Consider the following 12,861-nt stretch of genomic DNA (forward strand, 5'->3'; position numbering starts at 1 on the left):
CTATCATCTTTTCCTATTTAGACATTTTAAATGATGATGACACATGTATCAATCAATATAGTCAACATCATGCATGATTTTTCTTATAAGTTTTTCTTTTGAACGATCCATATTGAATTATTGAGTACTATTATCTCATGTATTGATAATACATTTTGAGAAAAAGGAAAAAAAAAAAAAAAACGTAACCACCGTTGCTTTTCAATTGAATTGGATCTTGGCGCAAAAATATTATCCGAGTAAAGTACGGAATCTGTCTAAACCCCAATAATTTACAAGAATCCAACATCAAGCCGGAGTACGGACAGAGAATCTTAACCGCACTCAATTAAACCAAAATTAAAATAATAAAAAAAACAAAACATTCGCCTTAATCCGAGGTTTTATACTGTCCAATCCCACCCGCCCTCCCGCCCTCCTAGTGACCGTCACGTGCCGCGGCCGGGAGCGGCTAACCTCACGGCCCCGTCACCTCGAACCGCCCGACGGACCAATCGCCGCCCGCGGGACGCGCCCGGACGCGGCGCGTGCGTCACCCCCGGAACTAACTCCTCCCCGTCTCCGCCCACAATCTTCGAAAAAAGGCGGAAAAAGAAAAAGAAAAAAAAAACGAAAAACGGGAAACTCCATCATCTTCTCTCTCTGTCTGTGCCTCCATCTCTGCTCTGCTCGGGAGTACGTGAGTACTTTCTCTCTCTATCTCTTCTGCATAGACAAAAGCAAATGCAACAGAAAAGCAACGATAACCGAGAAAGGCAAAAGCGCCATTAAATTCCTCTGCAGCACTCCCCCATTTTTACTCTCCACTTCTCTCTCTACCCCCTCCCCTCCCCTCTCTTTCTCTCTCTTACCTCCTCCTCTGCCGGTGTTGCAGGCTTTGAGCTCGAAAGGCGCGCAGCCAGAGGCGGAGAGAGAGAGAGAGAGAGGTTGAGGGGTTGCTGGCGGTATGGGGGACGGTATGCGGGAGCGGGAAGCGGCCACGTGCTCCTCCTACGCGGCGGCGCCCCCAGCAGCAGCAGCAGCAGCAGCAGCCCGACGAAATCTCGCTCTTCCTCCGGCAGGTCCTCCAGCGCTCGGGCCGGAGGGCGGAGAACCTCCCCGGCCGCCCGGGCGGCGGCAGCGGCGGCGGCGGCGGCGGGGGCGGAGGGATCTCGTTCGACAGGGTGGTCGACAGCTTCTCCGCCTCCGCGTCTGCCTCGGGTGGCGGGCCGCTGGCGGGGAATGCGAAGCTGAGCGCGGTCGGTGCTGCGGCGGCGGCGGCGGCGGCGGCGGCTTCTTCCGTCGGGGCCAGCGAGAATGAAGCTGATGATTATGACTGCGAGAGCGAGGTGAGTGCGCGCGCGCGCGGCCTCTGTTCTTTCTTTCGTCTTGTTTGTCGGATGTTTGCTGTTTTGTTGCTGAGAAAGCGGTGGTGTTTTACGGGAATTTGTCGTTGTAGATTGGATTCCGTACTCTTTTCTCTAGTGGGCTAAAATAATGCTAATATCCTTAGGTATGAAATTGTTTTTAGATGGCCAGGAAAGAAAATTCACGCGGCGCGCCGCCCAGATGTGGGATTGTTTCTTCCGATTTTTTTTAGCATAATTTTTGTTTTTAAGAGAAGAGATTGCAGTATATATCTGGGCTTGATCTGAATTGGAAACCGTGGCTTTGGCTGAAGTTATGAGATTAACCCAAGTTATACTTTTATGTATGGGAAATTTGAAGGGGAGGAGATTAAATGGATTGATATAAGCTTGTTTATGGTTGTTATTTCAGTTCTGTGTGCGAGTTCAATCTCATGTTGTTTGTTCAATGTAGTAGGGACTCGAAGCGTTGCTGGAGGACGTTCCTGCCAGGCCAAATCCGCCTCGTGGCTCGTCCAAGCGAAGTAGGACAGCTGAAGTTCATAATTTGTCAGAAAAGGTTGGTCTTTCGCGTCAGGACCATGCTGCTTCTACAGTTGTATTTACTAATTTATGGTCAAGTATGTAACATGCTAATCGTCAAGTCCTTATGCATGACAATTGTGTTGCAGAGGAGGAGGAGCAGGATCAATGAGAAAATGAAAGCATTGCAAAGTCTAATTCCTAATTCTAACAAGGTAGATCCATTTTAGACATTTTAGTAAGGACGGTTAAGTTAACTTGTTGCAGAAGCTTTGTTCCCTTTAAAATGATGAGGCCATATGATTTTTTTGCTTCTCATGATGACAGACTGACAAGGCATCAATGCTGGATGAAGCCATTGAGTACCTTAAGCAGCTCCAGCTCCAAGTTCAGGTTATTGCCTTGTCCCAAATATTGCAGTGCTAGCTATTATGCAGTTTGTACCGTCATGTTTTGAGTTTTTCCATGCATTTTGACTTGTTTGATGTGCTTGTTGTCTACATTGTTCTTTGCGCTTTCTTAATGAGATTGGATTGCATGTAAACACAAGTCACTGTTGTTAGTGTGCGCTTAAGCAAAAATAGATTGCAATCTTTTATATCGACTGAATGATCAATAAGAATTAAAACATGGATGAGGAGTTAGTGACGAGGGAGACCATGTTAGTCAATGCCGATGCTCATGCTGTGCTTGAGAAAAGAAGTGCAAACTTTCAAACAGGATGCCCTGGGATTTTTTCTTGGATGAGAGGTTTTCCAAGAGCAGAAAACGCAGTGATTGCTTATTCCTTCCATAAAAGCTGACTATTGTCCATTCAGGGACCTTAAGGGGTTAGACTCACGCCTTTCTACTGAAAATAATCCTTATGTAAGATTGAACATGGGCCAGAGAAACTTTACTCTTTACACGGCTCTGAAACTGGTGAGGATGTGGTATCCAAATTCAATGTCGCTAGTATGCTCATATGAAGTAGCAATTAATATCTAGTATGATCAATTGATAGAGATAGGGTCAAATAGAAGTGTCAGGTGTCCTTTATCATACAGTTGCTCTGCCTTTCTCCATGCTTCACATTGTCTGCAAAGAGGAATATCTCATTAGCGGGAGGAATAGTGTAGATACCTCAAAGACAGTATATATTGTTGCTGCATCTGCTGATTTTTGCAGAGCATTAGTGGAAATAATCTTGCCTTGCCACCTTACATGTGAATATTCTCTAGATGTTGGGAGTGACCGAGAAGATTTCACTCAATGCTAATCTGTTTATCTTTTTTTTTTTTTTTTTTTGGTTACTTTACTACATCCAAATTTTCTGAAGTAGATCAAGCTTCACGCAGGGCATCAGCAGAAATAACAGTGCTTCTTTTCTCAGTGCAAGTTTATCTCACTGCACTGAAATAATGTTTTGAGAGGGAAAAAGTTTGAAAATGATAAATAAATTTAACTGTTCATCTATCTTTTCATTTGCTATAGCAAGGCGTGTGATTGATATGCTCTAATAAAATTTGCTTATACCTCAAAACATTGGAGACAGTTGATTGTGATGAAGGTTATGTTGAAGAACATATTCAAGCTAGGTAATCAAGTACGTCAGATTGGAGACAGTTGATTGTGTCTGCAGGGATGGATCTAAAACTATAATATAGGAGAAAAGATCGCGTGTTCCCAAGATATAATGGACTGGCTAATAATACTTAATCAGTATTCAGAGGGACAGTATTCATACTATGCTTAGTGCATTATGAATTTGTGATTTTATCTTCTTTACATCTAAATCAAACATTTAGTGAAGTACTTCAACCTTGTGAAGAAGCTAACCTTTCCATGCATGGTAAGGGAATGAGTATTTAACTTCACCAATCTACAGTTGCACCCTCTTTACACAATGCACTTTGCACCATGAAATTTCGAAATTCTTCATACTTAACCCCTTGGCATCTCATGCCTTCAGGAAAACTAGAAACTAGAGGGTGCAATGCTTGATTTTATTTTTTATATTAGGGTGTGAATTGCAGGATTTTGGAAATAGATTGTGCAAATTTACAATTTCAAATCTAAAAGTTATAGCTAAATTTCGACAAATCTATACGCTTAACCACTTGGAATCTAATGGCTTCAGGAAAACAAGATACTATAGGGTGCAAAGCCTGGGGGTGAAGTGCAGGGTTTTGGAACTAGATGGTGCAAAGTGTGAGTTTCAAAACTAAAAAGTATAGCTAAATGAAATTTTGAGAATGATTTTGAAATTTTCCTGATATTATATACAACAGCTAATTTTGTTGAGGACATCAAGTTACTTTTCAATCATAATATGTAGATGTGGAAGGGAATTGCAAAAGTCCTCTAAAAATGCATTGCTGAATGATAAAAAGAGAGACAAATAGACAAATCTCTCTCCAAAAAAGCGTATTTTTTTTTATCGCCGCACAAAGAAAATATTTTGTTGCGAATGAAGGAACTTAGAGTTTAGTGAGAGTTTGTGTGTAAGGGTGGAGGAATTTGTTGAGATATATTGATAAGTAACTTTGGGATAATCTTGCATGATCACTACTGTAAAAGAAAAAAGCCCAGCAAGAGGATGGCGAGGGCCTTATGTGGTAAATGGACTGTGGGACCAGGGCCTTCGCTATGTCAAGTGAAGAATGTGCAAGTGATTATAGTACATTGTTCCTCTTTCACCGTTTGACTCAAATCTACTGTTTTTGTTCTGGAAAGAAGTTAGTAGAGTAAGAGGACAGAAATTCTTGGAGGGGAAAGCAAATCAAACTGTTTTTATGACCCAAAGCTTCAAGAAAAAATGTTTGAGCCTTGGAGAGGAGAGACGAAATGAATCCAAGGAAGGCTATACCCGTGTTCATAATTATTGGAAGTGAAGAAAAGGAGATGCGAAGACTTAAGTGACTATTTCATTATCTTAAGTGTAATAATAAACATTTAACTGAGGCAAATATAAGAGTTCCATAGTGCCAATTAATATGTTTTGGAGTGACTTCACATTTTACTTATTGCCTTTTCCAAATCTTATGGGGCACATGCTTTGATTTTTTCGAACTTAAACATTTGTAACTTTTACAACAGATAATTTTTTTATAATATTTTTAAGAATACGAATAATATTTTAAATTCTTGGGGAAGTGAAAGGGTTACTGTTTGCTTTTTATATTCTAGACAAACGACCATACTCTTGAGGTGAGCAAAACGTCAACCTTAGAAGATATTTTAGTTCATCACAGGATCGCAAATATACTTGCATTAAGGAAGTGTGGCCAAATGATACACTCAGACTTGGTTACTAATAGCTAGTTTGATGATGAGAATCTATGTGGAGATTCTTATATTAGTGTGTGGGAGGAGATGAGAATTTGTTTACTAGTTGACATGAGTCTGTTAGTAGCTGATGTACATAGGTTTGGTGAATGTTGTTTGGAAAGTTATGCATCTCAGATTGTGGACATCTATATCATGCTCAGCACATGACATTCTGCTAGATATTCTACTACTCTCCCCGTACCACCATTTGATCTAATTCAAGCACTTGATCTGCAATTTAGGTATGTTCAAGGTATATTTCAATGATTTGATGTTGATCTTGCTCTCAATGTGGACTGTGGTTATTTTCCCTTTCTTTATTTCTTCATGTGTGTTTTTGCCATTAGTCTGAAAATTTCCACGATTAACAACTGCCGCAATTTCAACAGTTTGGTATATGAACATTTTTCATGAAGGTATTTGAGTGACAATAGATGTGAGAATTGGTTCTCGTCTAATGAGCTCATTTTGTGTTTGCTTGTTTCAGATGTTATCGATAAGGAACGGATTAAGTTTGCATCCGATGTGCTTACCCGGGGCCGTGCAACCCATTCAACTTCCCCAGATGAGAATGGGCTTTGATGAGGAAAATGCACCCTTGCATATGAACATGGCACCTACTTTTCCAGTCAACAATGAAACCTCAACGGAAAATATGTTTGGTCTACCCAATGATCGTGCTGTTCCAAGCGAGCCTTCCATGTCAAATATGATGAACTCAGAAATTTCTTTTGGATTGGAATCGTCCATTCAAACACATCGTGTACCATTTCAAATCAAGCAATCGACTTCTAGGGTAAGTTAAGTATCTTCTCTATGAAGATGGCTTATTAAGTCGAATAAATAACCAGTTACCGATTTTCCTTGCTGCATTTTGAAGGATATTAACCAGGAAGATGTGGCTCCACATGGCCGGCATCAACCTTCAATTATTGACCGATCTGAGGTGGATCCATATGGTGTGAATATGAAACCTGCCTATTCTTTGAGCAAAATTGGTACTTTGTGATGATTTGTCTCAGTTTGTTTTTTAACATCTAGAAAATATGCTAGTGCCATCATTACATTGACATATTAATTTTTCTCTCACGCTATTTGAAAAGGACTTGAGATGGGTGAAACAGCCGCGCAGTCACTTCCCCGGGCTTCGCTAATGTCTAATAGGAAAGGTGGATTGCTAGAGTCATCCGCAGCTGGAAGGGATCGTCCTTAAGGTGTGTGATTAGACTTTTTCAAAGCAAAATCTTTAGCTTCTTGCACGCCATGCCTAACTTTAGATTTGTCTATTCCACTCGTTTTGGTCTCAGGCTGAGACTCTGGTTTTCCTCTTTATCTCGTCACTCCGTCTTGGACGGTGTATTTGAAATTCTCTAGACCGTGAAGTCAAAAGAAGAAAAGGGATGACTCTTCAAATTAGCTGCTCTTGAATTTGGTGAGGAACAAACTTTGCAAGCTTCCATCAATTTCCTCAGGGGAGCTAAGTGGAGTCATGGTTGAGACGGAATTGGCCCTCCACATACGAGACTGTCCATAAAAAAATAATGGGTTGGGCCTGAGCAGTTTTTATCTTTTGAGTCCAGTAATTGACATGATATATCTCCTAAGTGTTCTTTTTTCTTCTTTTTTTTGGGTGATAGAGATCATCTATCTCTATTTTCTCAGGTTAGCATACGTTGTTCATTGACACTTAATGTAATTTATGTGAAGATTCTATGATTAATCTAGAGGAATGATCTTGGTACTTGAAATACAATTGACCCATGAGGACATTGCGCCAAAACCCAATTTCCGAGAAGTTCCATATTTCTTTCCGAGAAGTTCCATCTTTCCAGAATGGAAATTGTCGCGTTCTTTAATCTGAACTGGCATTGAATTCCATATGACCCATGGTTTGTCTTCTAGTGGACAATAACAAGGAAATTATACCTTGGCTTATGTGGGGTCAATCTGGAGTGACCTTTAGAGATCTTCATAGTCAAACATGTGTTTTCTTTTGGGCAAAATATTTGACATAGTTGAAGTTTGTCCTTTTGGAGTGGCCTTATTGATGCTTGCCGCTTGAAATGGACAAGCAGCGAGATGGAATTATTTATCAAAACCCTAGCTATTTGATAATTCAGCTTGTCATTTTCACTTGGGAAATGTTTAATACCGCATGGCAATTGTAGTTCAACTTCTGGGAGGCTTCCTCGTTTTTGTCGATGCTTTGTCAACATGATTAAAAACGTATTAAAATTGAAGGGGGAAAAAAAAACGCAGGGCGAGCAGTACAAAACCGCCACGGCCTAGCGCTCGCCGATGCATTTTAGAGCGTGAATACCACATTGGTCAAATCGGTTCTTAAACTAATAAGAGCTCAGCATATTCGTTTGTTTCGTCGATGTGCTCGATGATACTATGTTATTATTGTTGTCGCCACCGTCGCCGTCATCGCCGCCACCGAATTATTTGTGATGTCCTTCTCAAAAGAAAATGGCGGATTATGTGCTGAGACAAGGCTTGTCTGCGTTTGGACTGCAAGAATGGACAAATGCTAGAGTTTATCAAATGCCGGAAAGATAGTTTAATGAATCACGAGGATCGATTCAATCCTTTCCACGATGTCCCACGACCTCCTTTGAGGAGATCAATTTTACCTTCATGCTCGAAGAATATGCGGCTCCATCCAACACTGCATTTGTTTTTTCTGTGGAAGGTTACAAAGAAGCAGGACAAATTGGGAAACAATACTCGTTCGATGAGTGCAAAACCTAGAGCCCAATTCTTCCAATGCAGGCAAACAGCTAGTTTGATATCCCCATTTGTGCTTATAAATCGAAAAAAATTACCAAAAAGATCCTAAATTAATTATATTTTTGTCAATTGAATCTTAAATCTTTCAATTTGGCTAATTTAATCGTAAACATTTTAACAATTTGCCGTAGCTAGAAATTGATGGCGTGGACACTGGCCACCTTACGTGATATTGATAATGCTAATATGAATTTTTTTTGTCCCACGAGTGTCTAAAAGAATCATGTTGTCATTTTGACTAACTTATATCTTAAACAGTTGCTATTTAATATGGAAAATATTTATGACTTCCGAACTCAGCAATAGGCTTGCGATGAGATGAACTTATCGACCTTGAAGTTTTGAATTCCAAGTGAACAAAGTAATTATGATTCAAATCAATTTTTATTTTTATTTTTGTTATAGGTCGGAGACTCTTTATGATAATGCTCTGGTGACGATGCACGTCGTTCATCCTTACCCTTTTCTTTTTTTATTAGAAAATCCATACCTTTTTGTTGATACGAGTCATCGAACCTTTTGACTTCACGTACTTTGTTGTTGTCGTGCCCCCTCTGGCTACTATGCGAAGGAAATGGAACTATATGGGAATTATCTTGAGGTAGCTCCTTTGGCCAAATGCTGAAATTTATTGTCAGTCTATTGAAAAAGTATCATAAAGTCACAAAGTCTCAATGAGTAATGTCGGTCATTGAAACCACTGGGGGTTCGCCACAGTGGTCACCCTTCCAACTTGGAAGGGGGAGGTTGGGAGTTCAAATTCTCACATTCTTAGGGGAGATTGGGGTATGGACGATTTCATTTCAGGAGTGGGTTTCGATTCCCACGCCTTGTAAGGAGGTACGGACAAAAGTCTAAGAGTGAGTGTTAGAATAGGATTAGAGTAGGACCGACAAAAAAAAAAATGTCGGTCATTGAGTAATGTTGAGAGAGTAATATTAGACAATTGGAGTCAAGAGAATATTAGCTCATGTACTCGCCAATTACCAATTTAAATTATCTTTACAATTGCCACATGGCATAGTTGTGACTTCTATTCAATCAATTAGCAATTCGTGCAATAATTAGTCATCTTCAAACTCCTAAAAATTTTCAAATTAAAATTTAAAAATGGGAAAAAAAAAAAACAAACAAAAAGCATCTTCAAATGAGTTCTTAAATTATTTTGAAATTAGTTTCTATCGACCTTCTCAATTTTTTTTTTGATATATCTCATTGATTTTAAATTTGAAAAAAAAAAATCATATATGAGATAAGTTCTAATTGCTTATTCAACTTACATAAATTAAATCCACGGTTTTTTTTTTTGAAATAATTAAATGTTTGTTTCTTGGAAACTAAGGAGCGAATGATAATCATTTGGCTCTAGAAATCAATTTATGGTTAGAAATAAATTCTTCTATTTATGTTCCTTCAACGAGTTTTTGAGCAAAAATACACATTTGATAACGATATAAATTTTTTATCTTAGGAGCAGAAATTTGTTTAACAACAACATAAATTTCTCCCTCCTAGGAGGATGATGGATGAGTGGCAGACGATGTGAGTGGGTGGTGGCTAGTAGCAAGGGCAAATAATTAGAGTTTTTATTTCTTATTTTTTTAAAAATAGAAAAATAGAAAAATTTAACATCTCGTTTCTGTTTCAAACCTATGTTTGGACTTAAAATTTGTTCTAGAAATATAAATGAAATTGCATTATCAAATGGATTTTTATTCTAAACTTGTTCTTGGGAACTGAAAAATAGAAAACATAAAAACATAATGGTTATCATGCGTGTCATAAAGTTTTTGGAAGAATGTGAAGATCTCTTGGACTCATGTTATCAAACCTCAACCGTCTTCAACATTATTTGTATAGAGGATTTAAAATTCATGATGTCCCATTTGAGATTAAACCAATAAGGTTATGGATTTATCATCCCAACATTAGGAGCGAGCTGGTCCAGGTTACATCAGTCTAGCACCTAACCAAGGGACTACTCGCACAATGTTATTTCCTTTTTTTCAAGTCAAAGACCAACCCTATTGAGCTTTGGACTAAGAACTAGATTGACCCTATGGGTCCAATCTAATTCCAAGGTTAATCCAAGACCAATTTGATTATTTTTTTGTTTTATTTTTTATATTCCTTAAAAGGACAAGCATTCTCTTAAAAGTTACATATATATTGACATTATGATATTGAGTAATCAAACTATGAACACTGGAATCAATTAGATAGAAATCTAAGATAAGACAACAACATAAATCTCCACTTGTCAAAAGTAATAAACCATAGAAGGCGAACACATAAAATACAATAAAACTATCAAATGTTCAAAATACACAATATAAACCATGAATTATACATATATATGCACAAAGTTGGTTAGAGTTAGACGGAGTCATAAATACGACGAAAAAGGACGAGGCATTCGGCACTTTAAGTTATATACTTTGGGCTTAGGATTTGAAAAAAATAAATATATATATATATATATATATATATATATATATATATTAAGGTTGGTCCTAAGCCGACACTAAAGCCTTGGAGGGTTTAGTGGCCCTAGGACTTGGGACTGGTCGAGTCCCTCTAAGAATCAAACTAAGACCAATTAGGTTGGCCAATCCAAGGTCAACCCTAGATTGATTAGGAGTGATTGGTTGCTAGTCAAATCCGGTCCAATAGAATCAGTCACTTTTTCTTTTACACAACTTGATGCCATATGTTATGAAGAAATAGTAATAAAAAAAGCTAGTTACTTTTATTTTTGTTTTTAGAAATAATAAAGAAAAAGTACATGTAATCGGTTCAATTAGGTTCCCCTTGGAATTTGGAACTTGACCGCTTGGATAACAGTTCCACTTTTAGGAACTAGGAACTAGACTAGTACTCTTGAAAACCGGACTAAACTAGCCAATTCGGTCTAATCTAAGCCATTCCTAATTCGGGAGGTTCATTTTGCACACCCCAATTTCAAATGAGAAAGATAAAGAGTAAGGGCATGAATGATATCTATTCTAGTCAGAAATTGAATCTGGAACAAAAATAGTTTTTATTGCTAATGAGTTTCTAAGCATATATATATATATATTTCATAACAACACAAAATTTTTATTCTTGAAATAGATCATAAAATTGCTCCCTTCTGGGTGTGGGTGGACGATGGTGGGTGGCAATGACCAATAGTGGTGGGGGGTGGGCAACCGACTAGTAGTGAGGATAGATAATGAGAATAATTTTTATCTCATTTCTATTATAGAATTAGAGAAGTAAAAAAAAAAAAAATGTTACTTCTTATTTCTATTTTAAACCTATTTCTAGATAGAAATAAAAAAAAATGAAATTGCGTCACTAAATGTTTTGTTCCAAAAATAAGTTTGGAATAAAAATATAGTTTTAGAACAAAAATAAAATAGTTGTCATATGCGCCTTAAGTAAGTTAGGGTCATGAATTTTATACAATTCTGTTTGACTATGAATGAAATTAATGATATTGTTGGGATATAATACGCGGAAACGACAGAATCTTGCAATTTACGTAAACGCGAAATCAACACAGAAATAAACTAGAAAAATAAGGACACTAGAAATTTACGTCGAGAAAAATAAGAACATTATAAATTTACATGGTTCAGTCAGAGTCTCGGTACCTACGTCCACTGGGAGAGCCGGCAGCAAATAGTCCACTAAAATCGGAGAATCAGAATTTACTATCGCTCAATCGCTCAAGTGTTTCCCACACCTAGATTTAACCTCAAACCCTAAGTGTTTATAAATAAACAACCCACTTGGGTATAAACTCACAACACAAAATTGTTGCGTGTTCAAACTCAAAGTATAACGCACGCTGCTTCAAGGACTTGCGGCTTCGGAATCCTCGCGGATCGTGGACGTGTGCTTCGTAGGGTTTTCGTAGAGCTGTAGCAACGACCAAAAAAAATCCCTCCTGGAGATTTCGATTTTATAGATGCGTGTGTGCCCAAGGTCAAAAGTTTGACCTTGGGTCCCACCACATAACAAACCACCGCCTATTGGAATTTTGCTTTCGCCATAAATGAATTTCCTCTTTATACATGTGCCCAAAATTCTTGTTTCGCACATACGAAGAAGGAAATCCAAGAAATAAATTATTTCTTTCTTCTTCATCCGAATCATAATCCGCTTGGGAAAACTTCATCAACAAATTATGTTTAACAAATTGTTATTCGAATTCAAACTCGAGATATAATTTAACAATTCTCCACCTTAGCTCGATGTTTGAAGCCAAATTATAGTGTTCATCATCCATGCTACTCTCCCAACGCTCCGATGGGCACTCACTCTCCACAGATGCCAATAAATCTCAAGCAAAACTTGAGCTTCGCCAAAGAAACAGACTTAGTCATCATGTCTGCCGGGTTATCTTGTAGCAATCTTTTTGAAAATAACAATACCCTTAACTAAGACATCTCGAATGAAGTGGTACTTGATGTTGATATGTTTCGTTTGCTTGTGATAAATTGGATTATATGTCAAATATATCGCACTTGGTTATCACAATGTATATCCACACTTTTTGTTCTAACCCAAAGTCTGAAAGCAAACTTTGTAACCATATCACCTCATTCGCTACAAAAATTAGTGCCATGTATGATGCAAGTCAAGGGTAGGCTTTCTCAAACAATAGGATTGGGAGAGTGACTCGCACACAGGAAAACAGGGCGAACAGAAATTTCAGCACTGCGCAAGCTCAGGAGAACAGTTGTATCTTTGTCGATACAGATAAGATCGACCTGATTCCAAAGCTAAATGAACAAAGAATTCTGGATCTACAATTTCTATGTTTTGGTTTTCTAAAATAAGCACTGTAGGATGGTTGAAATTGGGTTGGAAATAACGAACAGAATAGGAAAAGATAGAAACT

The 12,861-nt window shown here is 38.2% G+C and overlaps 1 protein-coding gene across 1 annotated transcript; it reads left to right on the forward strand.

Moving 5' to 3' along the window:
- The first annotated feature begins 642 nt into the window (after positions 1 to 642).
- LOC104420427 (transcription factor SPATULA) lies at positions 643 to 6,925 on the forward strand. Its single transcript, XM_010032274.3, is given in 9 exon segments — positions 643 to 1,023; positions 1,025 to 1,328; positions 1,804 to 1,905; positions 2,018 to 2,083; positions 2,196 to 2,261; positions 5,665 to 5,973; positions 6,058 to 6,175; positions 6,281 to 6,391; positions 6,485 to 6,925. Coding segments are annotated over 8 exon segments (1,152 nt in total). The 5' UTR covers positions 643 to 946; the 3' UTR covers position 6,391; positions 6,485 to 6,925.
- The last annotated feature ends 5,936 nt before the right edge of the window (positions 6,926 to 12,861 follow it).

Source organism: Eucalyptus grandis, chromosome 9 (genome assembly GCF_016545825.1).
Source record: "Eucalyptus grandis isolate ANBG69807.140 chromosome 9, ASM1654582v1, whole genome shotgun sequence".
Taxonomy (NCBI): Eukaryota; Viridiplantae; Streptophyta; class Magnoliopsida; order Myrtales; family Myrtaceae; genus Eucalyptus; species Eucalyptus grandis.